Source organism: Sturnus vulgaris, chromosome 1 (assembly GCF_052056855.1).
Source record: "Sturnus vulgaris isolate bStuVul1 chromosome 1, bStuVul1.hap1, whole genome shotgun sequence".
Classification (NCBI taxonomy): domain Eukaryota; kingdom Metazoa; phylum Chordata; class Aves; order Passeriformes; family Sturnidae; genus Sturnus; species Sturnus vulgaris.
The window spans coordinates 17,254,743-17,274,176 of NC_142243.1; the positions used below are offsets into that span (position 1 = coordinate 17,254,743).

The 19,434-nt window shown below is 38.1% G+C and overlaps 1 protein-coding gene across 2 annotated transcripts in view; it reads left to right on the plus strand.

The window, feature by feature from the left end:
* The window catches only part of ARHGAP21 (Rho GTPase activating protein 21), a 110,105-nt gene that overhangs the window by 82,370 nt on the left and 8,301 nt on the right, over nt 1–19,434 (plus strand). For both annotated transcript variants that reach the window (XM_088160456.1, XM_088160462.1), the window contains 12 exons: nt 12,914–13,072; nt 13,227–13,329; nt 13,418–13,454; nt 13,914–14,039; nt 14,777–15,061; nt 16,112–16,176; nt 16,258–16,406; nt 17,911–18,053; nt 18,136–18,291; nt 18,399–18,477; nt 18,922–18,995; nt 19,081–19,170. In XM_088160456.1, coding sequence (XP_088016582.1) covers nt 12,914–13,072; nt 13,227–13,329; nt 13,418–13,454; nt 13,914–14,039; nt 14,777–15,061; nt 16,112–16,176; nt 16,258–16,406; nt 17,911–18,053; nt 18,136–18,291; nt 18,399–18,477; nt 18,922–18,995; nt 19,081–19,170 — 1,466 coding nt within the window. The remainder of the gene's footprint in view (nt 1–12,913; nt 13,073–13,226; nt 13,330–13,417; nt 13,455–13,913; nt 14,040–14,776; nt 15,062–16,111; nt 16,177–16,257; nt 16,407–17,910; nt 18,054–18,135; nt 18,292–18,398; nt 18,478–18,921; nt 18,996–19,080; nt 19,171–19,434) is intronic.

Sequence of the window (19,434 nt, forward strand, 5' to 3'; positions counted from 1 at the left end):
AATTTATATGCATTATTCTAACTTTGCTTGTTCTGCTATCATTATGCCTAATTACAACTTCGCTTGTTAAAAGCTGTGTTTAATCAGACGGATAAAACCCTAGATCTGCTTTGAAAATCACTTAAAGGTTTTTAACTCTTCAGATGCAAAATCACTGGGAGTTTTGGTTTAGGGTTTTCTTTTGGGTTTGGTTTTTTTTTTTTTTTTTCTTCTCTGATTATTGAGAAGGATCTTACTTTGAATGATAACATACCTTGGAGTTGGCAATTGCTTTGCTTTCCTTATGCTTATATCCATATAGTAGGGGTTTTTTGCATTCTTAGGTTTTATTGGATAGAGCTAATTTTAAAAATACACTTACTGAAGTTATTTATGCAGTAGATACTTGGAGTAGTGTAAAAATGTAAATTTGGGGGAGGGTAACAAATACCTTCCACGGTCACAGAATGCTACCATTTAAAATATGTGGTGTTTAAAATATCTGTGGAGTGTCTATTTTTATCACCACTTTCTGCTTATTAAAAGTAGTAGTAGATATGGCCAGGATAATATTTTGGTAGAAATTTAGCCAGGAACAATTGACTTTTGCAGCAGTATTTTGTGACTAACCTACTTCGGGGAACAGCATAAGATAAGGATGATTTTAGCTCTGGGTAAGTAGTGCAGTGCCCTGCACCACAAACAGAAATCCAAACAGGGTTTCTGTTGAGCTGCCTTACAGCAGATTCTTGCAGAGATCATGGTGGGTTACTGAATGACTGCCTTTTGACACTAGTCTTTTCAAAAAGGTAGTTCAGGAGCAGGGAGATTTAAATTTTGGGTGCAATTTATTAATAGAAATGAGAGATCTGCTCAGACCAAACCTACTAGGTAGCTGTCATATCTTTTATGGGAGAAATGGATTTATTTGAAAAAAAATCGGCGAAATATTGTGTGTTCAGATTCTTCAGGTGAGCACATGTTCTTGGGGGTGATGAAGCTGCCAGCTTTACAGGTACACATACAGTGGTATTGCTGGCTTTGCTACTTTCCTTGTGCTTCTAAATACAGCATATTGTGGTTCTCAGAAAGCTGCTGTTTCTATTTCAAGTCCAAAGAAAACCTGTGTTCTTAAAATGCTCTTTATTGTTTCAAACTGTACAGGTTAGTCTAGTGACAGTCTACTGTTTTTACCCAGAAAACGTCTCACCTGTTCTCTAGACTAATAAAAATACCATTTTCTCTGTCAGTGACTATAGTAGCAATTATGCATTTTTTGGACTTGCATAATATCTGAGAACAGCAAATTATAATTTTCTGAACTACTAGGTAATTTTTGGATGAGTTAATCTTCACTGGAATGGAAAGTAGAATGCTGCTGAACATCCTGATAGACGTGGATGACAAGTGGTGTCTCTCAGGGGTCCTTACTGGGACCAGTGTTATTAAATATCTTCATTAATGGCATGGACAGGTGGGGTTGAGTGCACCTTGGCAGATTTGTGGATGACACCAAGCTTGAGAGGTGTTGTTGCCACACTTGAAGGATGGGATGTCATCCTCTGAGGGATCTGGACAACTTGAGATGTAGGCACGTGGGAATCTTACGTGGCTTAACAAGACCAAGTGCAAGATGCTCTGAGCTGGGGCAACCCCTGGCATCAACACAGTCTGGGGGATGGACAGGGCGAGAGCAGCCCTGCCCAGAGGGGCTTGGGGGTTGTGGTGGATGAGAGGCTGGACATGACCCAGCACTGTGCACTCACAGCCCAGGAAGCCAAACGTGTCCTGGGCTGCACCAAAAGCAGTGTGGGCTGCTGGTGAAGGGAGGGGATTCTGTCCTCTACCCTGCCTTGCTGAGACCCCACCTGCAGTGCTGCATCCAGCTCTGGGGTCCCCAGCAGGGGGGATGTAGACCTGTTGGAGCAAGTCCAGGGAATGGCCACCAAGTTTAGCAGAGGGATGGACCACCTTTCCTGTGAGGAAAGACTGAGAGAATTGGGATTGTTCAGCCTGGAGAAGAGAAGGCTCTGGGGTGATGTAACTGTGGCCTTCCTCCTGAAGTGAGCCTACATGAAAGATGGAAAGAGACTTTTTGCAAGAATGTGGCAATGGATTTGAACTGAGATTTAGATTAGATGTTAGGAGGAAGTATTTTACTGTGAGGGTGGTGAAGCACTGGAACAGGCTGCCCAGAGAACTTGTGGATGCCCTATTCCTGGAAGTGTTTAAGGCCTGGTTGGGTGGGTCTCTGAGCAACCTGGTTTAGTGGAAGGTGTCCCTACCCACACAGGGGTCTTGGGTCCCTTCCAACCCCAACCATTTTATGTGTTTTGTAACTGTTGAGATAATGTTGATTCAGAATATAGTTACTTTAATACATTTCATAGACATAAAAGTATGCATGTCTGAGATTTGCAGAAAATTGAAAATATTTTTTGCTTCTTACAGTACTTACTGTAGAATAAAAAGAAATCTAAAAGAGGTTAATCTAACTCCCACATTGAGTTGAAGGAACTACCCACAGGAGTGAAATGGGGGTGCTACTTCAATACTTAACCTCATTGCAGCATGAGTAGCTGTCAGACCAGCTTAGTGCTTTGGCCATGACTACTGGGTGGATGTTTTATCACATGAAAATTAGCCTAAATACATCTGTTTAAAACTAAGGTTTTTAAAACATCACCTTGAATTCAAAATTATTTTAAAATAAAATCTAGTTCATAGCCATCCTATTGTAGAGTTTTTTTCTTAGTCATGTAGTAGCATCATGTAAGTACAAGGATTTTTCCTCAAAGGTAAAATCCCATTTTGAAAATATTTAGTACATCTTTACCCTAGAAAAGTTTTAGGTCACTTCATTCCACTATTAATTTGTGAATAACTGAGAGAAAATTAGTCAGATAAAAATACCTGACCAGACTTTGATAACACCAAAATACTGCAAAACTTACATGTGTTCCCCCCCGACTGAAACTCATATCTTTGGAAAGGTATAAGAACAGGACAAGGGTATGTGATACTTAATATTGGTACTTTCTATTCTCCCACTATTTGCACTTTAAAATATCTCTGAGCCAAATGTGATTTTAAGTGCACCATAAATTTCTCTATTTTCTTCCGTATTACAGTAAAATTTTGTTATCCAATACCCTGTATTGATTTAAATAAAGATTTGCCAGGGATTTCACAACTGAAACTGCATGGTATTTGTTCTCTTAGTATGTGTCTGTGTTTTTCTAAAACATGTCTCCTGTTACAAAATTCACAATGTGGGTTGAAAGAGTCCCTAAAGACCATCCCATTCCAACCCCTTGCCATCAGTGGAAACACCTTCCATTAGGTTGCTCAGAGCCTCATTCAAAATGGTCTTGAACACTTCCAGGGATGGGGCATCCACAGTTTCTCTGGGGAACTTGTTGCAGTGCCTCACCACCCTTGCAATAAATCTCTCTATTGCTTCTATCCTTAGTGCAGGCAAGCCACCAGAGCAATTTCTAGTGCCTGGTATTCAGGCACACTCTACTGTTCACAGTGCATTAAAAGCTGATCTTCATGCTAATTTTCAAAACAAAAAAGTTGGGGGTTTTGGAGGCTTTTGGTTTTTGTGGTTGGATTTTGTTTTGTTTTGTTTTTGGTTTGGTTTGGGGTTTTTTTGTGGGGTTTGTTGGTGTTTTTCGTTTTGTTGGTTTTTTGGGGGGTTTTTTGTTGTTGTCTGTGGAGGGGGGTGGTTTGTATTTCATGACCTCTGGTTTTTTTGCAAACGTCATAAATAGAAGTATTTGAGTACTTGCTGATTAGCAGGTAGTGTAAATGTACTCGGCTTCCAGTGAGTTATGCTCAACCCTGTATTTCTTTTTCTTTTCTTTTTTTTAAAATGTTGTTCTTGTTACTATATTTTTTTTAAAGTATATTAACTAAGGAATTAGGAGTTTGAAACATTCTGAACCACCTACTATTAGTTAAGCTTTTCAGGCAACTTTATTATACATGTGATTGCATTTATCTTCTTTAGTGCTGAATGTAGGGGTATATAGCTTTACCTTATCAATACCTGCCTTTAAGTCCTAGACGATGTATGTGACTCTAAGTACTTTTTTGGGAAGTAAAAACTTGACTGTCTGGTCTTAGTGGAGTATGAGCCATACTTTCCCTATCCTCCCCCTACATTTTAATGCCTCTCTCTGCAGGCTGCTGAGGCTTGGGAGATGACAGTGTGAATACACACATTGAATGCAATTGAAACAGGAAAATAAATGTATATGCTTGGACAACATGCTATGAAAAAGTTTATGATGGTAGGAATGAACAAAGTTAGGGGAGACAAGCAGAAACATTCTCATATGCAGAAAGGAAGGATTTGAAGGAATGTACTCATTCTGTTTTCTCCTTACAAGAAGGGTGAAACTCAAAACCTTGGACTTCTCCAGCAGAGACTGTGGTTCATCAGCTCAAAATGCATGGATATCTTCAGGCCAAATGGTGGCTGAATAGTGATGGCTGATACTGTGTATTTTAAGGGAAAACTGCAGTTAAGATGAGAATGAAAATCTTCAGCCATTGTGATAATTTCCTTTTCTACAAGTTATTGCCTAGCTGTTCCAAACCATGAAAATATAAGTGCAATTGCAGTAGATTAGGGCTGACAAATGTTCATTTTTGAGGACTGTTTCTTCCATTATTGTAGTGATAGCATTGGAACAGCTTTTAACATGTCATCAGTGTTTCTAAGATAAGCATCAGTCTTCTATTTTTTTCCAGGGTTTTACAGTGTGGCCTGCCAAATCACTGTTGCTCCAGGCTGAATATTTCAGTATTTCTTATCCAAAGAACAGTTTTTAAATCATTGTGGTATTTTGAAGTATTGCAGCCAAAACGCAAAATTGCAAATTAGATTTTTAAATACTGTTTAAACGCTTCTGGAACTCAAAAATATTTTTTAATTAAAACTTAAAATTGGGAGCAATAATTTATAACATCTAGAAGAGTTTTAATTGAGTAGAAGCATCAGATTTTTTTGATGAGTAATATTTTCAAAGCATAAATCATCCTCAGTGTATCATTATAACTTCAAATAATAATTGCAGGTAATAAGGAAATGCTGTCAGGGCTTTTGGCAACAAAAAATACACTGAGAATTGTGCTTTTTTTGGTGATGGGGTAATATGGCAAGCAGGAACCTTTAGAATTGCTTTGTGTAGAAAGATTTCAGTGTCTGTTTGACACTGAAATAAACAATAGACTTTCATAGGTACAGTTTTCACAATAGTCTGACATGAAGAGTAGCGTTGAGAAGCCTTTTCTGTTTGTGTGAAAATCAGTATAACAAACATATTATTTACATGAGTGCATTAGCAGGTGGATTTGATGATTCAGGAAGTTTGTTCCAGTCCTGTGTTTCTGGGGCTTAGAGCAGTGAATGTGCTCAGCATGCAGACATGTTTCCATTCTATTCTTTTGGCCACATGAGGATAATTACGTAAAGTAGATACATGAAGAAGGTCTTTCTAAAGACAATTAGTGCTGCCAGTGCTGGAGGTACTTAAAAACTAGCAAAAAAAATTAGATTTTTCCAGATTCTTTTTTGAAAAAATGAGCTAACAGGTCATGAGGAATCTAGGCAATAGAGTTATCTTTTTTTCCAAATCATGTGTTTTAGCCTTGGAAGTCAATACATAAGGGAGCTTTTACCCTTGCAAGGTGAAGTATAAGGTGCAGCAGTTTGTACTGCAGGATGTAGAACAAGGAGTCACTGCCCTGGGGTGTTTATTAGTCTTTTGTGCTGTCTTGTATAATAGCGGGGTTAGTTCCATATAGTTTACTTTTGATTCAACAATTCGTTTTTGTTTATTGGTTGTTTCCGGCCTTCTCACTACTGGTGAAATTGTATACATGGTATTTTTATTTGATTGTTTTCCTGACAGGCTTTTAAGAAAAACGGCCACACATTAGTGTGTCTGTGTTTGCCTTTATGGCAGCTTCTTCTGGGGTTTCTTGGAGACAGAATTTTTTTTTTTACTTCCTTGCCTGTGTGTGGATGAGGATCCTTTTCCTAACCTCTGTTATCCTGTCCATGCTCTTTCCTTCCTTTCTGCATTCTTCTCACTGGTGCCACTTCCCTGCAGTCTCTGTCCCCCTGCTGTGCTATCCCTTGCTCCCCTGCTTCAGCAGCCTTTTCCCTACCCCTTTTGTTCTGGCTGCTGCTGAGTTTAAGGAAGAGACATCTGGTGCACATGGCTGTGCTTTAAAGGATGTGCTGCCTGTAGCAAGCTGGAGTGAATCTAACCTGAGAGGCACAGAAGGCATATTAGACATAGGGCAAGATTTTGAAGCTTTTATCTCCTGTATTTAGGAAGAATACTTCAGAGCAAGGTACGGTTGGTGCATCATGAAAATGCAGAGCCTGTTGTGGTGTCATGCACTATGGAGTACTTGGACAGGCCAAGGATGTGGAGTGCAAAACGGTTGTTGACAAAGGGCTGAAATTCAGTAAGGCAGCGCATTTCTCAAGCCAGTTCTGCTGCGGGGTCACTGGAACATCCTGTCGGTCCTTTCATAAAGAGATTAGGGGTTTTTAAATTCTACTAATGAGTACTTGATAGTTTGTTCCTTCTTTTGTTGCATAAGCAAATTAATTTGACATGTAAGATTCATTCTTAAATTGCATCCCAAATCCATAGCCTGTTGTTCGAGTGAACTATTGAAGAAATAGAGAGGCAATTATTAAAATACTTATCTATAATGGCTGTTAGGTAGATGCCATCTGAGTCTGTAAGGAGCCTTGACATCCGTGGCTCAGTTGAATGAAAATAATGTTTTTAATGAATCTTTTAGCCTTTTGATTTACAGACCTCTGAAAGCTACCTCTGCAGCTTTCTGCAGAAGGCTGGGCTTTTTACAATCGATCACTGTTACATTTACACAAGATCTGAGTAACCAGAATTGTATTAAATACTACAGGACAATCTATAAACAAATACCTAATCCAAGAATTTTGTATGGTTGTCAGAAAGCCTATAATATTAAAGTACAGTTATCTCCGTCAATGCATGCATTTTGGGGAATTGTATGTTGGTCGATTTTTTTTTTTTTTTTGTTTCTGGGGGTGCATGCTGTCTCAACATTCTTCATGGGAAATGTAAAGCTGTTTTTAAGTGTGTATTACTATACAGCTGTTACATTTTTATCATCTGAATCCTTAAATCAGATAAATAGTCTGATAAAATACATACTTGTTGAATTAAGCTTTGTAGCGACATATTCACATTGTTTGTTTAAATTGAGATGCCCAATTAGTGTTTTAAATGGTAATGTGGTCTGCAATACATTTATTAAATAACACAGTTCCTTCTTAAGGAACTTAAGAACTTCTTTTGAGGTGTTGAAATATTGCTTGCAAGACTGCCATGCCTGAAGGGGAATAAATGTGAAGGATGACTTTAGCCTTGGGAAGCTAGTTTTTTTCCAGTAATTTTTTTATTACCAGTGAAGAAAAGCTTTGGCAAACTGAATCTGTATGGATTGGAGGAGAAATCACCTTTCTCTGTTAATAATCCCTATTAAAGCATTGCTGATGGTGGCTGTACTAAAGTCTGTGAATTTGTTTCCCATGTGTGTATGATTCAGTTAACTAAACAACTTCCTTAAATACCTCTGTCTCCCTTGCTTCCCCACCACCACAAAAAGAAAGAAACCACAAACCAGCCAAAGCTCAACAACAAACACAAACAAACCCCACAATCATTGGCAACTTGGATAAAGAGGGTATTCTTAAGACAGCTTCAGTGCAGCTCAGACCATAGTTGTCCATGCAACCCAATGAAATGCATCTGAAGGTGCTCACAGAGTTGACTGGTGTCACTGCAGAGATACTATCTTTGAAGGATTATGAAGACTGGAAAAGGTGCCTTTAACTGGAAAAAAGCAGATGGTACACCTATCATGAAAAATGATGAGAAGGACAATTCAGGGAATGCAGTCGATTCACCTTATCTCAGTCCTTAGGAAAATCATGGAGTTGGTCCTCTTGGAGCTGGTTTCTGGGCAAAGGAAGGAGAAGGTGATTTAAAATAGAATAGATTTACTAAGTGTTTGACTAATGGCATTGCCTTTTGTAATGAGACGAGTAGATCTTGAATGAGAGGAAGACACAGAGAGTCATCAACCTTGACTTCAGCAAGGGCTTTGAGCTCTTCAGTGACACCGTCCTTGTGCCATAGGTTAGATGGCTGTACTGCTGATACATAGGAAAACTGGATTATCAGGTCTAAAAGGTGGTGCCTAAGTATTCATATTCTGCCTGAAGGCTGGTTATGGGTGGCATTCTTCAGGGTCCATCTTGTTAAACATTCATGACCTTGGGAGGAGATAGAGTATGCTTTTTAAGTTTGGCAACACTAGACTTACACTCTCGTGGTCTGTATCAATAAGAAAGAACACAGCCAGGATATTGAGGGAGATTTTCCCCTCTGTTTGGCACTTGATGAATAAGAGCCCTCACCAACATGGTCTGAATTCAGCATTAACCCTGCTTTGTGGAGAATGTGAGTCTGAGACCTTCTAAGGTTTGCTTCCACCTGAATAATTCCATCTGATTCATTTAAATTACATTTGAGGTTTTCAAAATATGCCCCATTTTGTGTTCAGGTTGTTACTTTCAAACCTTAATGTTTAAGAGAGTGTTCAGGAGATGGAATAAACAAACATGTGAAATGCTATATTAATCATGGTAAAAAATTTTGTAAAAATTTTGTAAAAAATGGTTAAAAAAAATTGTATTGTAGCAGCTTAATAGGATATGTATCTGTGCTTTTTTCAGTGATTTTGTGTCTGTTTCTTTCAATATCTGATAAATTGGTTAATACTTGTTCCTTAGTTACTCACTCATGTAGTGGGGATAGCATGTCCTGTTTGTCATGCTTTCTCGCCCATGAAATCCTCAGTTCTGAAATCTCTGGTTCTGCCTCTGAGCCCATTCTGTATTAATCTGTGTCTTTGCAGTATCAGGTTTTTTCACCTCACCTACATTGTGTGCAGGTGCTCCCTCTCTTTGTAGGTTCCCAGTCTCCAGCTGCATGGCAATACAAGCATACCTTGATATACTGCCTTATCTAGAGGGTCAGTTAGTTGAAGTTGGAGCTGTGTTGCCTATTTATTACAAGTTTTTAGTGTCTTACCCCATAAATGTTTTTGCATTGAAGGGCTCTTCTTGAAAATCATTAGTTGCAACTGTTGACCAGTTGCACTTTCATGTGCAAATAGAAGTGACAAATGGCATTGCCCCTTGATAGATAGATAGATAGATGCTCTATCAGTGTGCTGGCTTGGTTCTGATAGCCAGTCTCTTGTGTCACTTAAGAGATGATAATGCAGAACAGATTGTGGTTCAAAAGCATAACATAAAGTAATCCTGGAATGACAGAATTATATGGATCCATCAAGATCATTGGGTCTTAACTCCTGGCCTTGTGCAGGACACCCCAAGAATCACACCATGCATCCAAGAGCATTGTCCAAACCCTTCCTGGACTTGATCAGGCTTGGTGCTGTGACCACTTCCCTGGGAAGCTATTCCAGTGCCCAGCAACCCTCTGGGTGAAGAACCTTTTCCAGATATCCTACCTCAACTTTGTGCTGTTTCCTTGAGTCCTGTTACTGGTCGCAAGAGTGAAGAAGAGATCAGTGTCTGCCCCTCCTCCTTTTGAGGATTTTGAAGGTCACGAAGATCTCCCCTCAGTCTCCCCCTCTCCAGGCTCAACAGACCAAGGCACCTTACATAGGTGCCCTCCAGGCCCTTCACCATCCTTGTGGCCCTCCCTTGGATGCTCTCTAATAATTTGATCTCTTTCTTACACTGTGGCACCCACAACTGCCCCCAGCACTGGAGGTGAGGCCGCCCCAGTGCAGAGCAGATCAGGACAATCCCCTCCCTTGCCTGGCTGGTGATGCTGTGCCTGATGTCCCCCAGGACAGGGTTGGCCCTCCTGGCTGCCAGGGCACTGCTGGCTCCTGTCCAACTTGCCATGGACCAGCACCCCCAGGTCCCTTTCTGTGGCACTGCTCATTGCCCAGTCTCTGCACACAACCAGGGTTGCCCCATCCCAGGTGCAGAATCTGGCACTTATCCTTGTTGAACTTTATATGGTTGCACAGCCTTCTAACTTGTCAAGGGCCTCTCTGCCCTTGAAGGAGTTGACAGCTTTTCCCAATTTAATATTGTTAGCAAACTTACTTGGTATTACTGTGTCTGGGTGGCTAAAATAAAGATGAGAACCGGGCTAAGGATGGATCCTTGTTAAACTCCATTAGTGACAGATCACCAGCCTGTTGTCACCTGCACTCGCTGTAGCCCTTTGTGCCCAACCCATGATCCAGTTGCTCACCCATCCTGTAACAGGGTTATCCAGCTGTGAGCTGGATGCTTTGTTCAGAAGGATGCTGTGAGAGACAGAATCAAAAGCTTTGCTGAAGTTCAAAATGGTTACAGCTGCTGGCTTTCCTAGATCAGCTCGGTGGGTAAACCTGTAGTAGAAGGAAATTGGGTTTGACAAGCAGGGCTTTCCCTCATGAAACAGTGCTGGCTCTGACCAATGGCTGCGTTGTCCTCCAGGTGTTTTTCAGTATGTCCCAGAATAATCGTTTCCATGGAGTCTTTGACCTTTTTGTTACAAATATTTAAAGAGACGCCGGTATAATTTGAGGTTGCAAGCTGAAAGAGAATTATTTTGTGTGATTTCTCTTCTGGCTTGTTTGTTCTGTGCACTTCACTGCATTTTGGACGCAGTCATTTTCATTGATTGGTGAGCAGAACACATCCGTTCACATGCTGTGTGAGGAGTTTTGGGGTGTGAATATATGAGTGAAGGAGACTGAAAAGGTAAACAAATATTGCAAGCACTTGAAAGATCAAAATGCAAGGAACATAGGTAGTTTCTAGGGGTTTGTTTCTTACTGGACAGCAGCAGTGGCAGTTGCTAGTGCATTAAATTAATAGGCAGGAACTCCTATGTTGTACATCATGATTTGCTCCATAATCACTTTCTATTACATAAAAGCTTGCTATTAGCTGACCTTGAGCCTCTTCAGGGACTGAATAATTATGCCCCTCCTATACAAATGTCATTTGCAGTTCCTCTAAAGTTTGCATATTTCTAAAGCAACTTTAATTTTAATTCATTTGGGAATTAGATCCACTGTGAAGTAATAATGATTTAAATAACTATTGCTGCTTTCAGGGACTGACAAATTCTTCCTTCTCATCTGAATTCTTGGATTTAAGTGTTGTGAGAAATGCCGTGGTGTTGCCAAACATGTTTGTGTTCAGAGCTCGCACAGATCTATTTCAAGTGCTGGTGTTTTTATAACTTTTAGGAGTAGAGACTATGATATTTGAGATACGTCTGTTAACATAAATAACTTAAACCTCAGCACTTTCAGTCTCTGTGCTATAAATCAATCAATTTTGCAGTGAGTGATTATATTCCTTAGTCAACATTAGTTTCAGGGAAGCTCAGCAGATGAAAAAAAATAGAAAATTGAGCTGTTGTAGGTTGGAAATTGAAGTGTAGCTGAGCTTTTTCCTGTATCCTAGTTGCTGTAGTGAAGTTATCTGTAAGTACTTCTAATTTATCACTTTGGATGCAAGTAAAACTTGGAAATGTTTTAATTGTAGTGTCATGGTTTGGTGTGAATTCTTTTGCTTTTCTTTTTTATTAATGTTTCTAGTTTGCAGCTGGGTTTTTTGGCATATGCTTTTCAACTTCAAAAGTTACTATATTTTTCACCCTGGATAGTTTAGAGGTGTGTTACTGCTAAACCATCCTGCACTTTGTTTATTGCCTTGTTCTAAATGTACATTGCCAAATTTTGATGGTACAAGTGCTGCCTTAACAGAACTGTTAGTGACTGTTGGAACAGCACAATGCAGCACACGCAGTTGTGTTCACACAAAGCAAAGAATAAACCTCTGTCTGTGAGTGTTCATTGGCTTCAATAGGCTTTTCAGTAGCTCTGCATATTACAATTCTTAGCACCTAGAGTACATTCATATTCATTACAGCAGTACAGTTCAGCCCCTGCTCGTGACTTGACTTTTTTTTTTCGTTTCCATCCCCTTCTCTGCCCAGAGCATGAAGTAGAATGATTTTTCTAGTACTAGTAATGTGCTCTAGATGATGCTATGGCTCTTTTCTCAAAAGGATGGAAAATGCATCTTTTAGCTTCTTCCATCTTGTAAGAAACATGTTAAATACTAGAATATTTAAAGCTTTTCGGAATCCTTCATGATGACCCTTGTGGCTTTTGAGACTGAGAGGTGCTGGGCATGTATGGCATGCAATCGTTTCTATGAGCAATTAGTGGAAGAACTGCTTGGTATGTAGTAGTTCCATCTTTTAAAAGTCTGAATATTTGCCTCTTTATTTGAATGTTCAGAGGATGGGGGGATTGGTTCTTTGATTCTAGATAGCTGGTTAAAATCCTTTTTTTATTTGCTTGTAACTTGGCTGTTTTATTTGAACACTCTTTTAAACCAAATGGCTTTTGATAGTCTGCCTCTATTTTATTGTAGATATCTGTCTTTTGAGTTCAAACTTACTGATATAATAAGTGTGGGTTTTGCTTATGCATATAAACAAAAATTGTCTACTTGCAAATAATATTGAGAGATTAGCAGATAATTCCTGTTTCTTTTGCACACAGCAAAATCGGTGATTTTTTACCTTTATCTGTGTACAATTAACATCCCTATGAAACGAAACAAGCTTCTCTTCATTAAAAGAATATATTTGACAGTGTGAATTAATTGGACCCTTTTGTTTGTTAGAATGACTTCATGTTTAAGATATCTGATATCCCAGTAATGAGAAGTTCAGACAACTATTTGGTTTGAGCATTTGATTAATGCATTTAATATGTTAATATATTACCTTTGTAGATGAACCGACTAGTCCTAGTATTGACCATGATATTGCACACATTCCTGCTTCTGCTGTTATTTCTGCATCTGCTTCTCAAGCACCAGCTATAGCAACTGTTCCTCCCAGTCCTACATCTCCAATCCCTTTAATTCGGCGACAACTTTCACATGATCATGGTGAGCGTTGATTTCATTCTTTTTCTCTTGCAACTCTTTTCCTTTCACACTCTGGAGATCAGAAGTGAAAATTGTAAACTCTTTATTGCTTGAAATAAATCGCAAAAATGTCATTCAAGTTCCTGCATACTCAAAAATTTCGATTTCTTTGTAGAATCCATCCGGCCTGGTGTCCTGGATAGCCAGCCTGCCACAAAAACTGAGAGATCAAAGTCGTATGATGAAGGACTGGATGACTACAGAGAAGAGGGAAAATCGTGAGTTCCTGGAAAAATTAGTTATTTTCGACATCTGTTTTTTTAAGTGTCTAAAATCTCATTTTAACATTTGTTTTTCTTCCAACAGATCCATTAAGCATGTATCTAGTTTAAAGGGGATTAAGGTAGGTAAATATATATATACAGCAACTCTTAAACATTACCCATACTTCTGTAACAAATGGTTTGAATTATACAGGTCTGTTTTACAAAGTTACTTGCTAAACAGACAGGATGTTTATTGGAATGGATACTGATCAAATTGCTGATGTATGCATCATGAAAATAAACATGGTCTCTTTTTTCCTGGATTCATCACATGGTCCTTGATTTTCATTTTCCTCAGTCTCTGTAAGCAAAGCATATTAAATATGGTGGCCTTTTGTGAAAACTCACTAAGAGTCTAAGATTCATGAAGTTTCTTGAAGTATTCTTGGCATATGTAAGGTCACTATATTTGTGTGTAGACTTCAGAAATTATGTTTTCCTGGGACCATAATCCTGGGAACATTTTGAACATAGGAACTGTAGGCAAGTATCTATAGAATTACACTGTGGGTTTCTTTCTGTGATGTTTGCTCTAGGTCCCAGACAGCCAGAAATCTTCAGAAGACTCTGGTTCCCGAAAAGATTCTTCTTCAGAGGTGTTTGGTGATGCCTCCAAAGAAGGATGGCTCCATTTTCGTCAGCTTTTTACAGACAAAGGAAAGGTACCTGTCATGTTTGGGTTTTTAACCTAGGACAAATGCAAGCTGGTGACAAACTAAGATAAGAAACTTCAAGCCTTCCTGTTTAGTTTTTTTTAAATTTTTTTTTGATGGAATAATATCATCAATAAGACTGTCAAAATTGTAGATCTGTTAGAAATTGACTTCTGTCAATTCCTCAGCTTTGTCTACAGACTGTTTTAATTTTATTTTTCAAAGCATCTGTTGAAGTAAATTAATTTCTATTGACTAATTAAATAATAAGAATCAGTCCTTTGGTAGGTGTAGTTGTATTTTTTCCTCTTTCCTAACAGTGAAGAAGTTGTAATTTTTGTGGATGTTGCGAAGTTGAGTTCCAATTTCACTTCTGCACAAATATAGACTAAGGCTTAAGGAAAATCGAGTGTCTGGAATTGCAGTGGTGTGAAAACGCCATTCTGACTTGAAGGCAGTTCAAAAGGCGTGGGCAAGAGTTTCCTAAATACCAGACTAGAAAGTGTCTCATTCTGTTTCTTACTGCTGTCACATGTGAGCTCACAGTCAGTGCGTGGTCTGGGAGGGCAGGTTATGGAGCGATTCACTCCTCTCATGGAGAGCAGTTAGTGAATCCCACTTTGTGTAGTCTTTCTGCCAGCCAGGTGGGTAGCCTTTCTCTCTAAAACTTCTGGAGGTAGTTTTGCAATCCAGAAATGTGCACTGTAACAAGTAAGCAAACTGACACCTTGGTTGCTATTTTTCAGCGAGTTGGTGGGAGCATTCGGCCATGGAAGCAACTGTATGTTGTTCTTCGAGGTCATTCACTTTATTTGTACAAGGATAAAAAGGAGCAAGTGACCCTCTCTGAGGAAGAACAACCTATAAGCATCAATGCTTGCTTGATAGACATCTCCTACTGTGAAACCAAGAGGAAAAACGTATTTAGACTCACCACGTCAGACCGCGAGTATTTGTTTCAAGCTGAGGACAGAGATAATATGTTAGCGTGGATTAAAGCAATACAAGACAACAGCAACTTAAATGACGAGGTGATTGTGTAATATATAACGCAGAAGTTGTCATTTTTCCATTTTAATTAAAAATTGTTTTCTTGTAATTAATACTTGAACAGAAGAATTAATTTTTAATTAACCAGTAGTCCAAAATACAGGAACATAAAAGAAAATGAGGTGAAAAGAAAGGTAACTGAGTAAATTAATAGAGTTTAAAAATAGTCAGTGTATCATAATCAGAAAATAGATGTTTGAAATAAATTAGTTAATGCTGTTGCTGATTTGACTAATGATACACTTTACACTAAACTGATCTGCCGAAAATACCTAACCTTTTTTCAAAGATAATTGCAGATTTAAGACCAGTGTGGTCTCTCTTCAGACTTGCATTGCAGAGTTGTGTGTGCAGTAGTACAGTGTGGAGAGTTTCTCGGTAGTTAAAAAATAAATTTTGAAGATGCCTGTTTCTCTGATTTAAAGCTGATGTTTCTATGAATTAAGTTAATGCTCATTGCCAAAGGTAAAACATCTGCTGTTGTACATAAGGTATCAATATCTGTCCCAGTATTGTCTATTATGTGTTTTCGTTGCAGTGATGAGCAACAGAAGAATATTTTCATGTCTGCGGTCATGCACATCTGCTCAGATTCAACATAATTATCCAAAGTATTACACAGATAGATAATAGAGCAGATTTGAATTAATGTCTTTTTCAGCTGTATATGTAGTAGCAATTAGTTCTCTAAGTACTGCGTGCACATAGGATTGGATTTTTCGGACTAGTAATACACATTTACTTCCATTTTTTTACTGCTTTGGGAAAAAAAACCAAACATGTAAATAGCAGTACTTGATTTTTAATTTTTAATTACTTTTCCTTCTGGTTTTAAAGTGTTTTGTCTTTACTGTTCTCAGGAGCTGCCTGTTAGGATGTTTGGTTTGATTGAGGGTTTAGGGTTTTTTTTAAAGTGGACTGAATTGTTTAATTCTATGCTTATTTAGTTACCAGAAGATTTAATCGTATTCTGAAAGGATTTTTTTTTCTATTTTATAAGATTATAAAGTTTTTCTCAATTTATTTTCTAGGATACTGGTGTTACTAGTAGAGATCTAATTAGTCGAAGGATTAAAGAGTACAGTACAATGATGAGGTGGGTGAATTATGTGTTGACAGTAGTTTATGTAGAGTTCTTATTTAGCTTTGTTCAACTGAAGCAGTCTCTCTTGTTCAGTTCTTCAAGCAGCAAAACAGAGCCATCTCCCAAAACACCTCGCCAGAGTCTGAGCATCAGACAGACTCTACTTGGAACTAAAGCAGAACAGAGGACTCAGAGTCCACACTCTCCTAAGGATGAGACCGAAAGGAAGCTTCTCACTAAAGGTCTGTGTGTTTTATGCATTTCTTTAGTTCCCTTCTTCCCCAGTGTCAGGCCATTGAGATGCCCTTCTCAGGTATTTTTTAATTAATGAATATACAGATGCAAACCAAGTGTTAGCCAGGGGTTTTAAACTGCAGGTCTAGGCTCTTATTTCTAGGAACTACTTCCTCTCAGATCCTGAAACTTTTTATTTTAGTCTCAAGAGGTTTTTATGTTTTTTTTTTCTCCTACAGCTCCACGCAGGGCTAACAGTAGTAAATACAGGTGTTAGGCTTCTTGAGAGCAAAATTTTGCCAAGCTTTGGAAATAATTTTGTGTGTAATTCATACTTTTGTCTCCAGCTGATTCGGAAGTGGCAAGGTAAATTTTTCCAATAAAGTGCTTCCAAAATATAGAACAGATTTTTTTTGTCCTAATTTTTAAAACACAGGAGTGAACTTGTATTATTTTTTCCAGTACAAAATTAATGCCTCCCGAGTTCTAAAATAGTCTGATGAGCTTGCTCTGCAAATTTGAATCAGTATCTGAATTCCATCAAATAATGTCACAAGCTTTTTTATTATCTTTTTCTTTTTTTGAACTTTTTTTTCACACAGTATGTAAACATATGGTACTTCACATCAGACTGTTGTTTAAAAACTGCTGTGTACAAATTCAGGCAACTGGATAAGCAGCTACTTTTGATCAGCCACTTTGGAGTGATTCAGTCTTGAGTTAAGCTATCAGTGAATTCTGGTTTTTGTTGCCAAAAAAAGTCCCTTTGCTTCTGCAGTGCTACACATGTAACTAAATTGCACATGTTGGGTGAATCTCAAATCTACTGAAAGAATATCTCCAGAAATAAGAAAGAAGTACTTATTGTGTTAGATGACTTGCAGTGCAAGATAAATGGGAATTGCAATTTGTTATAAGAATTCTATAGGAGAGGTAAACAGAGTAACTGAACTTCTAATCTGATTTTTGGCTAGAGAATACTTTAAGTGAGTAATGTTTGGAATTATTCAGGAGTGACTAAAATCTGATAATTTCTGAAAGGGTGAGTAAGTCTGCTCAAGTGTGAGCATGGCTCTAGAGTTTGATGGGTATTTTTGTGCAGCACTGTGATTCCATGGAGACTTAGTGTTGTGCTACTAAATGTAGATTATTTTTTTTTTTATTTTAGTAGTTTATATAAATTTCACGTTTAAATTTAGTAGTTTATCTACTTTTAGTCTTAGAATGATAAAATACCACAGTACCATCTAGCTACTTGCTTTTTTAAATCTGAGGTGTGGGTATGTTCAGATTTATCTTTTGAACCACTGAAGAGTAACAGAAGTTGTGTTTAAGACAGACTAGTATTTAATGAGATGCTGCACAAAGCCAGGTTGGTAAAAGCTAAAAATGCAGCAGCTGTCACTTGCTCTTTACAAATCTGTTGCCTGTATTTTCAGTCAGTTTTGTGGCATAAATGTTCCTATTTTTCTTACTTATTTTCTTTTATTCCACTCTTCTTACATCAAAAAGATGAGACAAGCCCACCAAAAGACAAAGGGACATGGAGAAAAGGCATTCCAAGTATTATGAGGAAGACATTTGAAAAGAAGCCTTCTGCTGTTGGAACATTTGGTGTTAGACTAGATGACTGCCCTCCAGCTCACACCAACAAAGTATGAAAATAGTTTTTCTTTCGTTGTGAATTTAAAATACTTTTAAAATCAATTATTTATCTGTACAACTCTTTTTCTTCAGTATATTCCATTGATTGTTGATATATGCTGCAAACTGGTTGAAGAAAGAGGTCTTGAGTACACAGGTATTTACAGAGTGCCCGGAAATAATGCTGCCATCTCAAGTATGCAAGAAGAGCTCAACAAAGGAATGACTGACATTGATGTTCATGATGATGTAAGTCTTTGATCACACTAATTTCGTATTAAAATCCCCAAAACGTCTGGTTGTGTTGTGATCATAGAAATATAAAGAATGTCTGACCTTTTCTTTTAAACACATAGAAATGGCGTGACTTGAACGTGATAAGCAGTTTGCTGAAATCCTTCTTCCGAAAGCTCCCGGAGCCCCTCTTTACCAATGGTAGGTTGTTTTCATTACAGTTTTGTCATTAGGAATTGCAGTTCAACAGTTGTCTTACAACATTCAGATGATTTGAGAGAAAATCCAGGGAAATCATCCCCACTCTGCAATAAATGTTGTCTTTCCTAAAGAGTAGGGAGTCATGGTGATCATCTTAAGACTGAGAGGTGTAAAATATAATTTCTCTGATGTGAAGGGATTATGAATATGCAAGGAAAAGAGTAAAACTTTCAATTCCACTGTTGCAGTATTCAGTGAAAGCTGGAGGTTTTGTTCCTACTGTCATACAAAACATACACGTACAATATAATGGGCTAATGACTTCCAGAGATCATTCTTTTATTTATGTCACTAGTGTTCAAGGGGGAGTGGGGCTGGCAGATGGGAGTTTTGTGCATATGTATATGGATAGAAAAACTCATGTAATTTCTGCTTTTTTAACAGACAAATATGCAGATTTTATAGATGCCAATAGAAAAGAAGATCCTGTTGAACGTCTGAAAACACTGAAGAGACTGGTAAACTAAAATCAATTGTATTGTAGGTGCACTACAAAACTAGCAGTAAATGTTCAATGTTCTAAATAGTGATTGGTTGTTTCAGATTCATGATTTACCTGAACACCATTATGAGACTCTGAAGTTTCTTTCTGCACATCTGAAGACAGTAGCAGAGAACTCAGAGAAGAACAAGGTATTAGAAACATATAAAGTATTTTGGTTGTTTCATTAAATATTATTTTTGTACAGGATCATTTCTAATTAAGGTGATAATTTATTTTTGTAGATGAAATTAGGGAGTGTTACTATGTGGAGAATATTTTTGTATTAGGCTAATTACTCCTGCAAAATATGCACGGTTTTAGTGTGAATTAAGTTTTTTCAAACTGGTAGTCAGTCTTTTGGGAATTAGCTCCTTCCATCCTAAAGTTACTCCAAGTCTGTTAATTTCCTGTAA